This window comes from Ricinus communis, chromosome 8 (genome assembly GCF_019578655.1).
Source record: "Ricinus communis isolate WT05 ecotype wild-type chromosome 8, ASM1957865v1, whole genome shotgun sequence".
Classification (NCBI taxonomy): Eukaryota; Viridiplantae; Streptophyta; class Magnoliopsida; order Malpighiales; family Euphorbiaceae; genus Ricinus; species Ricinus communis.
In genome coordinates, this window is record NC_063263.1 from 6959470 (window position 1) to 6974602 (window position 15133).

At 29.5% G+C, this 15133-nt stretch overlaps 1 protein-coding gene across 1 annotated transcript; it reads left to right on the forward strand.

Annotated features, from left to right (window-relative positions):
• Nucleotides 1–6897: 6897 nt before the first annotated feature.
• LOC8281723 (trimethyltridecatetraene synthase) lies at nucleotides 6898–9207 on the forward strand. The gene is made up of 2 exons (XM_002521271.4): nucleotides 6898–7870; nucleotides 8418–9207. Exons 1-2 carry the CDS (start codon nucleotides 6965–6967, stop codon nucleotides 9045–9047), a joined length of 1536 nt encoding a protein of 511 aa, XP_002521317.1. The 5' UTR covers nucleotides 6898–6964; the 3' UTR covers nucleotides 9048–9207.
• Nucleotides 9208–15133: the final 5926 nt, after the last annotated feature.

Sequence of the window (15133 nt, forward strand, 5' to 3'; positions counted from 1 at the left end):
GGCAATTTTCTAATAAAAACGAGCAACATTGCTTCAATAAAAAGCCTGAAGGGAAAAGGCAACAAATGAAACAATATCATTTTGACCTAATGTAAGTTTATTTAACCTTAATCCAACCAAATAAAAAGATTTTTGTGGCACTGTTTTCCTATGTTCCAAACATATCCCACCTATATATTTAATTTCTAATAACATCAAACACTGCGAGAATCAATAGAGTACATCATGGCATTGTTTTTAGCTTTATGTTCAACGTTGGAAAAGAGTAAGACAGAAGTGGCGAGTGCAGGGATAGAGCAAAGAAGAAAGCTCATATGTTTTTGAAATTGCTTATAGATTCATTGATTCTTCTGCTAATTCTGATGATTCTGTTCAAAGTGAAGCTGAAATTGTTTCTTTTATCCCCTAACTCAGATAAGCTAATCTCGGCTATTAGTGCCTCATCATTAGTGCCACAACTTGTGAAAGTTACAAGTTAACCTCTCTCATTTTTATTACCTATTTAGCAAGCAGGTAACCGATTTTAATAGTCGAGATTAAAACCAAAACAAAAATCGAGTTTGAAAAACATAAAGAAAATAAAGCGGTGGTGATGGAAATCCAAAACATTGTTTGTTTTGTAAATGGTTTAAAATTATTTTTTTAATATAATAATTTATACGAGCAATTTTGATTCAGGTTCTTCGGATGAGAAACTAAAACTGGTAAATTGAAATTGAAAATTTCGATTTTAATATATAACTGATCCAAACTAGTTCGAGTCTGGTACAAACTGCTTGTGCCCCATGCCTATGGTTTAGGATTGAAAATGTTGACGGATTCTGAAATTTAGGAATTTAGTTTAAATTTTAAAATTTTTAAGATTTTTTGTGATTAAACATAAAAGTAATGGGATTTTATTTGAAGTTAAAGATGATTTTGGGATAATTGATGTGTCTAAATTAGTATTCGCAAGTACATAAACTGTTCTTATCATAAAAACGATAAAACACCACGATGTCGATTTCTCAAAAAACAATAAAATCACTTATTATAGAGACTAATAATAATAATAATAAAAAATCTAAACACTCTAGACCAATGTACTGAAAAAAATAATATTCATAAAATATAATAATCAAACAATAAATAAATATGTAATGTAAATACTTATGATTTAAAACTATATGATGAAAACAATATTTAGTCTAGCCATTTATTTAGTAATCCCTCTTGTTTTACTTTAAGTCTAGATCTAATACATGGATGGTAACATGTTTTTTTCTTTAATTACTTAAGCTATTGATACAACTAAAGTTTATTCTACCAACGTAGATTAAAGTAAAAATAGTATTCCTAATACATTCAACCTAAATATTTTTATAATAATTACTATTGTTAGATTTATATGATGGTCAACCAATAATAATAATTTAAACTAATAAAGATATGAAGATAAAAAAAATTACTCATTAAATAAATAAATAACAAGATTCATATAAAAGTAAAAATGTTAAACTAAACATTTAAGAAAACTAGTCTAGCATATTTAACACAATGATCATGGTATTAAATATAAAGAAATAAAAGTAAGAAAATAAAAGTTCTCTTGAAATCTTAAAAGAGTAATGAAAACTAAAACTGGAGTATTTAACGAAAAATAAATGGTAGACATATGCATATGAGAGATGTAGCAGAAAGTAGATATGAGAGACCTCTTCTCCTCCTTTAAAACTATATTTGTATAGATATATATAGAGAAGAGTCATCCACTAAAATAAGTCTCCTTAAAGATAAATATATCCATATAAATTTATCTAATAGATTAAACTATAGATATTCTTATCTCTATCGAATATTATCCCACAATAACTTTTAATAAAAGTCCTAATAATAATAAAAAAATGACTAAAATGTTTCTGAGGTAAATAATGGTTTTCGGCTAGCCCAATAAATAGCAGGTCTACGTGTCTCAATTTTAGATCTTAACATAAACATGTCCAATTAAGCTCCATATTTTTCTCTTTTGGTTAATATTACGTGAAATTATGCAATAAAACTTAAATAAGATATAAACACTTAATTTTACCATATTATATATAGAAAAGATATTATTAAAACTTTAAGATATCCTAAATAACTATATATAATTTAAACCTATTAATAACATAAATTTATGAGAGACGATATTGAAATGAAAAACTTTAAGATATCCTAAATAACTATATATAATTTAAACCTAAACAACCTATCATTTTTTTGAAATGATGCATTTTAGAATTTTTCATCTCTTAAATAAAAAATTAAAATCCTAAGAAATAAAAGATTTTGAAGGAATGAGTGATTTCTTAAAATCTATAGATTTAGATTTAGACAAAGTTGACAAATAATAAATTTAAATTAAATCTAAAACTTCATAAAAAAATTCATTTAAAATCCCTTAATCCAAACCATTATTGGACACCTTCTAACGACACCTAATATTGAAAACTTAATTTCTGCAACTTGTAAACAACTTGGGAGTTGAAAAGCCTTAGATGATCATAGCAAAGCCTTTTAAAATTGTAGGATTAACGAAAGCAAATGAGAAATAGTTGTGATGTGTGATTGATTGAATGGATAATCATCTAAGTTAAAACACAAGCATAATGGAGTACTGATGTCATTTTAGTGTTTTAGAGGTGACATCATCTTCTTGACACGAGCATTTCGTGCTGCCGTTGAGAATATATTTTTTAAGCCCCTTTTTATTTTATTTCTATCATGCTTGGAATACATCACATTTTTGCACCTTTTATTTCTTTTTTAAGAAAAATCTTTTCAATAAGTAATAATTACATTTTTAGTTTTTATATTTATTAAAAATAATAAAGAGATTAGATTTTTAAATTAATAATTAAATATTATTACCTACAAAAAATAATAAAATAAATATTTTAATGGTAATACATTATAAATATCAATGTAAATTTTTTATGTTAAATCATATAAATAATAAGAGCTATGCAATAATAATGTGTTGTGAAAATAATAAACTGATGAATTCAGTGGTCACTATACAAATGCCTTTGACACAAGTAAAGATTACTATCACCCTTCGTAGCCTTTTCTTACAACAGAAATAGAGAACGGGGTGAGAGATGGAGAGAATAGAAAATAGAGAAAAAAGGTAGGGGAAATAAAGATTTAAAAAAGAATATTTAAGAGAAAGAATTTTCAAAAATATATAGGAAATAAATTTTTATTCTAAGATTACATCGTCCATAAATTTACAACAGTTTTTTTTAACATATTCAATAATTTTTACTTTCTCATTTAAGTATTTTCAGAAAAATTTAAAAACTGTCTACTAAAAATATATATATTTTTTAATTATTAATTTTAAAAATTTAATCACTCGATTGTTATTGCTTAACAAGCTCAAATACTAAAAATAAAGTTATTCATTTCATTAACTAATTTTCACAATGTATTTATGATAAAAATTTCCGTATAGTTTTTTAATAAATTATATCCAAAATCTAAATTTAATATTCTAGGATGACCAAAAATTTATCTAAAATTTTGTTTCATTGAGATAGCATAATTACATTGAATTCTATTAACTCTAATAAAATTTTCAAGTACTCTATGATTTTTTGGATCCTTCTATTATACCTTTGCTGTGCAGTACCATAGATTTATAAAAAATGATAGTATTCTAATTTTAATAATTTATTAATAAAATTAAATATTGAATTAGTCAATTATATGTAGTACGTAGTTATCAATGAACTAAATATATTATTTTTTTTATAAAAAAAATATTTATTTTTAAAATTTAATAAATAATATTTGACAATTATAATATTTATATGTATAATTTTAATTTATAAAAATAATTAAAAATTATTTATAAATTTTAAACAAAAATATTATATATAAACTCTCTTAATCTAAATTAGTGGAAAGATATATAGAGCTAATAAATTATATGAAATAATATGCGATTAATTATTTATAATTCAAATAGATTTTATAATGGTAGAATGCTACAATAACACTCTAGCAAGACTCTTTATTTAGATAAAATACTTTTGATTGAAATATTTTATTTTCTTCTCTTTCTCCATCTTATTTAAATTATTTATTAAAAGAAACACTATATATATATATATATATATATGGAGTGTGTTTTTGAAAAGTAAAGTATTAAATAGGATTTCACATTTAAATTAAACTAAAATGGTTACCTATCTTTATGTTTTGTTTTTCTTTTTAATTAGATGACTATATTACATAAAACCTAATATATTTGGTAGTTGGAAGAGAAGAGAAGCATGCATGGGTCCATTTCCCATCCACACGAGTCACGCTGTGTTCCCTTTTTGGCTATTTTTTTTTTCTTTTTTCTTTTTTAAGAAAATAAAATTATAAAATCAGACATATAATAATTATGGGAATCAATTTGGTGACTCTACTGAAATGAAGAAGCAAAATCATTCTCTTCTTTTATATATTAAATTTGTGAAATTTCTTTAAAGTGAAGTCTAAAGTGATGTTTGAAATATAATAATTGCTTGACCGCTGACCTGTTGAGAATTAGATTCAGGACAAATTCTAAGTTGTTAAAACACAAATTTTGTTTAATATTTGGGTTATTACGTCCAAGTTGTCTTTTATTTATCTTTTTACTATTTAGTGTCACATTATATGTTATCATAATTTTTCTATTTTTAATTATATTTTTTATAATCAATAAAATTAAATATAAATATTACTGATTTTTTTATTTATATAACCTATAATCGATAAAGAAAGTAATATATTATTTATAACTAAATTTTTATCCAATAATTATAATTAAATTTAATAAATCTAATAGTTCAAAACATCTGAAGTATTCTACATCTAATTAAAATATAAAATCATATATCAAATTTTATAAAAAAATTATAATTGACACGATTAAAAAACATTATCGACCACATGTCATAAAACATAGAAAGTGAAAGTAAGTAAAAAGAAATTAATAAAAAAAGAAGTGATGCAAAGTCCAATATCAATATGTCATGGATCACTTAATTAAAGCTGTCCACTAATTACTAAAAGGAACTCTCTCAGCCGCTTAGGGTGGAGCCACCGGCTGCGTAGACTCAAGTATCCTCTGAAGACTTTTCTTTCTTTTTTGTTTTTTTTTTATTTTATTCTGCAATGCTTTTTCTCGGACGTTTGCAAGAAACTGATTCCACACTTACAAAATGACTTTCCAAAGCCATTGACTAACTGGTATCTTAATTGAATGAGAAGTTAAAAACTATTTTAAAAGTTTTAATTCCCACATATATTTTATATTTTAAATTTAACTCGTGTGTTTAATTTCTTACTTTTTTAATTCTGTACTTTTATATTAATTTAATTTTAATTTCTAAGCTAATTAATATATTAATGTAATTATAATTCCAATAATAATAATAATAATAATAATAAAATTAACATTAGAGTTTTGGCTATTATACTATATTTTTTTCATATTTTATGCATTTTATTAAATTACAATTCAATCTCTTTACCTATCTTTTTTTACTGTTGTTTATTTATTCAATTTCTTATTGTTGTTATTGCAAGAGTTGAAGTATTTTAAATTTAAGATATTTACAGGAGACAATCTTTTTCTATATATAGACATAAATTAGCAATTGTAGTATTGATTTAATTTCTATATTTTATCACCGGAGCTATACACCAACAAGTTTTAATTAATAATTTTTAAGACTAAAATTAAAATTAAATAATGAAATATATTACTAATATAAAAAATAAAAATTTATTAAATTTGGAAATAAATGAAAAAAATACAATATTTATTCAGTAATGAAGCTTTTTAAAACAAATATTAAATTTAGAAAGAAAAAAAAAGACAGAAAATTTTCGAGTCAATGGTCAAGTAATACTATTATTACTCCATTGTCCATACCCACTTGCTCACTTTCTCGATAACCAATCAAGAAAGTACGCAAGTATGAATTTATAATTTCCTACCACTTTCTTAGTAATTATTACTATTTGCTGCATATTTATGAGTGGTCAAGTCTTTAATTTGAATCAGTCTCTTGTCACACACTTTCTTGACAAACACAAAGCCATTTTCTATAGAGTCTCATTGGTTGGTAAATGATTAGTCTCTTACTCCGAATCTCACACGAAGAAGCTTCCTGCCTTATGCAGCAACACATGTGAACTTTACTATTTCACCATTTTCATATTACAATAAAAACAATAGTAATTTTTATTGGACATTCATGTACAATTTTTTACAATTTTTTTTTTCAAATTATATGATTGCCTTATATTAGGGGTTATATTAAGGGAACAACTATTTCATTAATGAATTATAAGAATGTTCAAAGAGAAATATTATAAAGCAACAAATAAAACTATTAATTATGGTAAATGGTACCCAAATCCAATAATTTGGACACTTTACCCTTTATTTTGGAACTGTTTGGTATTGATTTTTGTATCTTTATTGGTCAGCTTTTAAAATAAGATATATAAATAACATAGGTGTCTTTTTTTTAAAATTTTTTTTACTTCTTAAGATTAAAAAAAGCACTTCTCAGTTTGTTGTATTACAAAAAATATATTGAATTGAAGAACGAAGACTAAGAACTGAAGTAGTAGGAAATATTTACAAATAACTCAAGTTTTCACTAACCTATCAAGAAATTGTAAGAGCAGGTTGTAAACTTCATAGATATTGCAGCAAAGACAGCGACGGAAGAACTTTTCTTTTTTCTTCCTGGAGATAATAAGGAAGGACTATGTCACAGATTTAGGTCCCCCCAATTGCCCCCACAATATTTAGAGACAAAAGAAAAAAAAAAATGTAATAATTGTATCTCAAAAATGCTCATCTATTGCCTATATAAGTACCCATTCCCACTTTCATTTTCCCAACACATACAAACAAGTTCCATCCCTATAATCACAAACCATACCTTAAATGGAAACTCCTACTTGGGTTGCCTATGCCTCTGTCTGGCTTGCCACCGTAGCTCTGATCCTCCTCTCTCGCCGTCTCCGCCGCCGGAAACTCAACCTTCCACCAGGCCCAAAACCCTGGCCCATAATCGGAAACCTGAACCTAATAGGCGCACTCCCTCACCGTTCCCTCCACTCTCTTTCACAGACATACGGGCCTATCATGCAACTCAAATTCGGATCATTCCCAGTAGTCGTAGGCTCATCTGTTGAAATGGCGAAAGCCATCCTTAAAACCCATGATGTAGCCTTCGCCGGCCGGCCCAAAATCGCCGCCGGAAAATACACCACTTATAATTATTCAGATATCACATGGTCACCCTATGGAGCTTATTGGCGTCAAGCAAGAAAAATGTGCGTAATGGAGCTGTTCAGTGCTAAAAGACTAGAATCATACGAGTATATACGCATAGAAGAGCTGCGGTTGCTGTTGAAAAGCATGTTCTTGTCAAGTGGTAACCCCATTAACTTGAAAGATCACCTAACTGATCTTAGTCTAAACGTGATTAGCAGGATGGTATTAGGGAAGAAGTACACAGTGAAGAGTGAGAATGTGGATGAGATAGTGACTCCAGAGGAGTTCAAGGAGATGCTTGATGAACTGTTCTTGCTTAATGGAGTGCTGGATATAGGGGATTCTATTAGTTGGCTAGCTTTCTTGGATTTACAGGGTTATATTAAGAGAATGAAGACTGTGAGCAAGAAGTTTGATCGCTTTTTGGAGCATGTGTTGGATGAACATGATGCCAGAAGGAAAAGAGTTGATAATCATGTTGCTAAAGACATGGTTGATGTTCTTTTGCAGCTTGCTGATGATCCTAATCTTGAAATCAAGCTTGAAAGAAATGGAGTCAAAGGATTTACACAGGTATGCTTACTTTATTTTGATTTTGATTTTGATTTATTTCTAAGGTTCTAATAATCAAAAAGAAATAATGAGTTGGATATCACTAAACTATGTTTAACTAATCAAATTAATTAATCCACTCTTGAGGCTTAACTAAGCAATTTGTTTGACTTTGTATTTCCTGTCAAAATTAGGACCTTTTGGCACTTGTAATTAGATCAAAGACTTTTGATAATGTTCATATTTTGTGCTAGGTATTGTCCTCATTGGTAGTTTCTCGCCTATTTCCTGAGCTTGCAGATTTATGGACCACAAAAATCTTTTTCTACCTAATGCATTTCATCTTGAAAAATTATTATTTTTCTTTGTCAGGAATAAAACTGTTGTTTATTTTTAAATGACACCAAACTACTTATTTATGAGTATTAAATAATTAAATATGTGTAAAACACTCGAATTTTACATGTCACTCTCACTCTCTTATTCCATATATACATCGATATAGATAAAAATTAGTCTTTTTCTTAGTTGAACACTGATGTTATAAGCTAATAATTCATTGTCTCAGGACTTAATCGCAGGCGGAACTGAAAGCTCAGCAGTGACAGTAGAATGGGCAATCTCTGAGCTATTGAGAAAGCCAGAGATATTTGGAAAGGCAACAGAAGAGTTAGACAGGGTGATTGGAAGAGAAAGATGGGTAGAAGAGAAAGACATTGTTAACTTACCATTTATTTATGCAATTATTAAGGAGACAATGCGCTTACACCCTGTAGCACCAATGTTAGTTCCTAGACAATGTCGTGAAGATACGAAAGTAGCAGGCTATGACATTCCTGAAGGCACTCGCGTCCTTGTCAATGTATGGACCATAGGAAGGGATCCTAGCATTTGGGACAACCCTGATGAATTTTGTCCTGAAAGGTTCATTGGTAAGACAATTGATGTCAAAGGATGTGACTTTGAGCTATTGCCATTTGGTGCTGGAAGGAGGATGTGCCCTGGTTATCCTTTAGGTATAAAAGTGATTCAAGCAAGTTTAGCAAATCTTTTGCATGGATTTAAGTGGAAATTGCCAGGAGATATGAAGATAGAAGACCTGAATATGGAGGAAATTTTTGGGCTTTCTACTCCTAAAAAGTTCCCACTTGTCGTTGTTGCTGAGCCTCGCCTCCCATCCCATGTTTACTCCCTGTAATTCTTCCCTGGTTATGAGTTAATTGTTGGATTCGGTCCTCTTTAATAGCAAATAATGTTATAACGAATCTGCTATTAAGAAATAGAGATTTTGAGTTATTGCAATATTAAATTATATGTTATATTTTTCTCTTTGAATAAGAACAATTTTCGGGGTTTTATTCCTTTTTTTTTTTTTTTTTTTAAGATTAATTACTTCAAGTTGCTTAATCCATCCACCAAAACAAGAAAAAAAGAAAATCAATCAGTCCCTTACAAAAGCATTGCGTGCACACATGGCAACAAGGAGTAAATTGAAAATGTTAGTTAACCTTGCAACTTAAAAATAATACTCCCTGTCATTCGTATTTAAACAGATTCATAGAAGAAAATATTACAAACATTGAGATTGGAGTGTGATACAATCTTAAGGATCCAAAAAGAAAAAAAAAAAAACATTGAATTGACATGATAATATGTTAGAACTGAATTGTATAATATTGTATTGAGGTCCATGACATCAGGACCCTGAGCTTTAATTATAAGAGAATAATGGAAGTTTATTGTGTATAAGTTACGGTATAGTCAGAAATATAAAATACTGTTCAAGAAAGCTACAGCCAGAAATGTTCAAACTATTGAAGCCCAATCCAATCACAAACAATAAACTCAAGTTGATAACTTTAACTGAGGCAGAAACTCAACAGAAAAATCAGCACAAAAAAGAATAGGGCCATAACAGCTTACATTCCTAGAATTTAGTTCATTTTTTCAATATAATTAATGCTCAAGAACGATTCAAGGCTTAATATATATATATATATATATTTATTTATTTATACATAAGATGAACTTAGAAATTCGATTTGATAATTGTTGATTAATAAATTTAACCTGATCCGTTAAATAGTCCACGGTCCATTAGGCTTTTTATGGATAAATATTCTAAAAAATGATAAAATTATCATTTTTATTGTAGAATTTTTTTTCCAAAAATACTATAAATTGAAAATTATTTCAAAAATACAGTAGTAGATGTTATGTATATTTTGTTTACAAAATAGTATATGTTACTAGAAATTTAGTATACATTTTTATAATTTTTATGATATTTAATTTTTAGTATATGTTTAGTATATGTCTGATAATATTTTTAGTATCTATTCGATAATATTAACTTAATTGCAGGCCAATCTATTAGAGAGTTGGGTATATACATAACCAATATCTAATATCTAAAACTATTTGTTAGTATCTATTTCATATATATTTTAGTATATGTTTTGTATATATTTAATATATAACTAATATTTATTTATCAAATTATTCCTGATAAAAATTAAAAAAATTTAAATTTAAAATCATAAATATTACATATACAACTCGTAGAAAAAAGAAAAGAGCGGCAGAAATAGTAAAAATGATATAACAAAAATAAAAGACAGTATACTTGAAATATTTTATAAGTAAAAATGAAAGATAAAAAAATACAGTAAAAATAATATTTTTTTAATAACTACAGTATTTTATGTAATTTTTTGAGAATTTCTTTTAATATGAGCTGAATATTACTGTGCTTGTTTAGTAATTACGAGTTTAGCTAAATTTTAGAATTTAAACTTTAATTAAAAAAAATCTTTATTAAAAAGAAAGTTGTCCATTTGATACATGTCAACAATTCTACTTTTTCTCTTTTTTCTCATAGATAGAGAGAAAATTACACAGTAGATGAAAAGGTAATCAACCTTTTCTGAAACTGTCAATGTCTACACACATGTTGTGAGCATATTGATTACATTAAGTGCATCTCCTTCTAAACATACTATCTTTGCAGAGCCATACTCTTTTTACCCAATGTTTGGAAGTTTTCATAGGGAGGAAAGAATATAACAAGGGAAAATAAGTTTTTTTTTTCTTCTTTCCTTTCAATTTTTTTTCTGTTTGGATGGATGGAAAATAGAAGAAGGAATGCGTCTTTTATGTTTCACTCTCTCTTTTTTAATCTTTTATTTTATTTCTTCCGAAAATAGTGAGAAAATATATAGGGTGAAAACAGTAGCTCTTTTATTTTCCTCTCTTATCCAAATATAAAAAAGTTATTTTACTCTCTTATTTTCTTGCTTTGTGTTATTTTCTCTCTTATTTTCCTCCAATCCAAACAAAAGGTTAAGGTAAAAGGCTTTGAAGTCAACTATACCAGCATAATGTTTGTTTAGTGTAAAAGTAGAAAATAAATATGAAATTGTTGTATTGTCTATTGATCATAGAAGTATATATATATATATATATATATATATATATATATATATATATACAATTGGAGAAGTTTTTTATTCTAGAATATTATAATCTCTAGAATTATCTCTAATTAATTATACTCTATTATTCTAGAATATTCTAATCTATAGAATTATCTCTAATTAATTATACTCTATTATTCTAGAATATTCTAATCTATAGAATTATCTCTAATTAATTATACTTTATCTTCTATTAATTACTCCATGTTCTATAATATTCTAGATTATTCTACAACACTCCCCCTGAAGCTGGAGCATAGATATCAATCATGTCCAGCTTGTTACAAAAGTAATCCACTCTAACTCCATTCAAAGCTTTCGTAAATATATCCCTTATCAATTCTCCTATCTTCACATAACTAGTAGTGATTAGACCCTGTTGTAGTTTTTCATGAACAAAGTGTCAATCAATCTCGATGTGTTTTGTTCGTTCATGAAATACTGGATTAGCAGCAATGTGAAGTGCAGCTTTATTATCACACCAAAGTCTTGCCGGCAAAGACATTTTTATACCAATTTCCATCAGAAGTTGGTATATCCATATAATTTCACATGTTGCTTTTGCCATAGCTCTGTATTCTGACTCTGCGCTTGATCGGGATACAACATTTTGCTTCTTGTTTTTCCATAAGACTAGATTCCCTCCAAGAAAAACACAATAGCCTGTAGTGGATCTTCTGTCCATTTTAGAACCTGCCCAATCTACATCCGAGAAGTACTCGATTTGAGTGTGCCCATGATTTTGATAGAGAATTCCTCATCCTGGAGCTCCTTTTAGATAATAAAATATTTATTCTAAGGCTGCCCAATGATGAACTATTGGAGCTGCCATAAATTGACTAACAAGACTAACTGAATATGCAATATCAGGTCGAGTTATTGTAAGGTAATTCAACTTCCCAACTAGCCGTCTATATCTCTCAGGATACTCAAATAATTCACCATCTTCTGTGAATTTCATATTAGGATGCATTGGTGCATTGCACGGTTTTGCCCCCAGTTTTCCCGTTTCTTACAGTAAATCAAGGACATATTTTTGTTGGGACAGAAAAATACCTTCTTTGCTTCTCATTACCTCAACACCTAAAAAATATTTCAGATTTTCCATACCCTTCGTGTGAAACTAGGAATGAAAGAAGGACTTAAGTGATGAAATGCATGTAGAATCACTCCCAGTGATTACAATATCATCCACATATACCACTAACAGAATGATGCCAGATTCCGAGTGTTTATAGAAAACTGAGTGATCAGATTTACATTTTCTCATCCTAAATGTCTCAACAGCTTCACTGAATTTTCCAAACCAAGCTCGCAGGCTTTGTTTCAACCCATATAATGATTTGTGAAGATGACATACTTTCCCAGACTCCCCCTGAGCAACAAATCCGGGTGGTTGCTCTATGTAAACTTCTTCTTTAAGATCACCATGAAGAAAGGCATTTTTGATGTCTAGTTGATGTAATGGCCAGTCATGTGTAGCGGCCAGAGAGATGAAAATTCGAACAAATGCCATTTTAGCAACAGGAGAGAAAGTATCAGAATAATCCACTCCATAAGTCTGAGCATAGCATTTTGCTACTAAGCGGGCTTTGAGGCGAGCCATTGACCCATCTGGATTAACTTTGATGGTAAATACCCATTTACATCCGATCGCCTTTTTGCCTGCAGGTAAATCAACCAATTGCTAAGTACCATTTGCATCTAATGCATTCATCTCTTCTATCATGGCGTGGCGCCAACCAGAGTGAGATAAAGCTTCATGCACTATTTTGGAAATATTGATGAGGTAATAAAAGAATAGGAAGAAGGTGACAAATGATCATAAGATACAAAGGAAGAAATGGGGTAAGTGCACTGACGCTTACCTTTCCGAATGGCAATAGGAAGGTCCAAGTCGGGAGAAGGATTTGATGATGAAGAAGCCATAGGTACAGGACATGAATTGCTGGAAGCCGACCTTCTGGAATAGATATGGTGAATATGTGGTTGCTGAATTTGTGGTGGATTGGAGTCTGCAGCTACTATGCTGGTAGTCGTATAAATCAACCAATCATCATCCTCAGCTTGTTCTAAAGAAGGAGATACAGAGAAAAACTGAGTGCTTTAGAAAAAAGTAACATCAGTAGATACCAAGTATCGATTAAGATCAGGATAATAACAACGATATCCCTTCTGAAGATGAGAATAACCAAGAAAGACACACTTAAGAGACTTATGATCTAATTTTGTAATATGAGGGTGGATATCTCTGATAAAATATGTACACTCAAAGATTCGTGATTCGATAGGAAATAAAGGTTTATTAGGAAATAAAATACTATAAAGAGGCTTACCATGAAGGATAGAAGATGACATACGATTGATTAAGAAACAAGCGGTTGAAACCACATCAGCCCATAATGATTTAGGAACTTGCATCTGAAATAGAAGAGCTCTAGCTGTTTTAAGGAGGTGCCTATTTTTCCTTTCAGCTACACCATTCTGAGAAGGTGTATCAACACAAGAAGTTTGATGAAGAATACCATTTTGAGTCATGTAAGTTTGAAAAGAGTGGGATAAGTATTCTTTTGCATTATCACTTCTTAAGTTAAGCATAGAAAGATTAAATTGTGTTTTAATTTCAGCACAAAAATTAGAAAAATGTGAAAATAACTCAGAACGATTTTTTATTAAATAAAGCCAAGCAACACGAGAATAATCATCTACAAAAGTGACAAAATAACGAAATTCAGTTTTAGAAACTACAGAACAAGGACCCCAAATGTCAGAATGAACTAACTCAAAAGGACTACTAGCCCGTTTATTGACTCTTAGACCTGAAAACACACGATGATGTTTGACAAACTGACAAGACTCATAATTTAAAGTAGATATACTAGAAAACTGATGATATAACTGTTTAAGTAGCGGAAGTGATGGATGACCCAATCGACAGTGAATATCAAACGGACTGAGGGCACTAGAACATGCAATGGGTTTAGGCACCTGAGTATCCAATATGTATAGTCCTCCTGACTCATGTCCTCTACCAATAGTCTTCTTCGTCATAAGATCTTGAAAAAGACAGTAGTCAGGAAAAAATGAGATACAACAATTTAATGCTCGAGTAAGTTTGCTAACAGAGATTAAGTTGAAGGAAAATTGTGGAAGATGTAAGACAGATAATAAAAAAATGGATGAAGTTGCATTAATAGTGCCTGAGCCAATAACACGTGAGGGCGATCCATCTGCTAAACTAACAGTGCTAGAAGAGGAATGTGGTTGAAAAGAGGAAAATAGATTGGGGTTACCTATCATATGATCTGTAGCACCAGAATCAATGACCCATTTTGATGAAGAGGAAAGAAGACATTGACTTGGATTACCTGAGTCGGCAATAGCAGTGATAGGCTGCAAGGGTGACCTTAATGTCTCTTGATATTGAGAGAATTTAGCATATTCATCTGCAGAAACCATGATTGTCTTATCAGTTGGTTGAGAAGAAGGAGTAGTTGCAATATGCGCAGACGGATTCCTTTGAAGCCTTTTTTGTAATTTCTTGCAAGTTCGTTTTGTGTGTCCGGGCTCATGATAATAGTAGCAGACAACTCCCCCTTGTTTTGGAACCCGATTACTTGAACTTCCCCCTTTATTAATGTTCCTGCTGAATCGCCCAGAATCAGTATTTCGACTGATGAGGGCATTAGTCGGCTGAGATGGAGCAACTAATGTGGTTGATTCATTGCGGACAACCCTACTAAAAGTCCCCTGCAACGTTGGAATTTGGGGACTGGAAAAAAATTGAGATTTTACCAACTCAAATTCA

What these genes read in the sequence shown, in the direction of transcription:
- LOC8281723 (XM_002521271.4), top strand. Translation starts at nt 6,965, where the DNA reads ATGGAAACTCCTACTTGGGTTGCCTATGCCTCTGTCTGGCTTGCCACC. An exon ending in GAGTCAAAGGATTTACACAG is followed by an intron (nt 7,871 to 8,417) that starts GTATGCTTACTT and finishes TCATTGTCTCAG; the next exon opens with GACTTAATCGCAGGCGGAAC.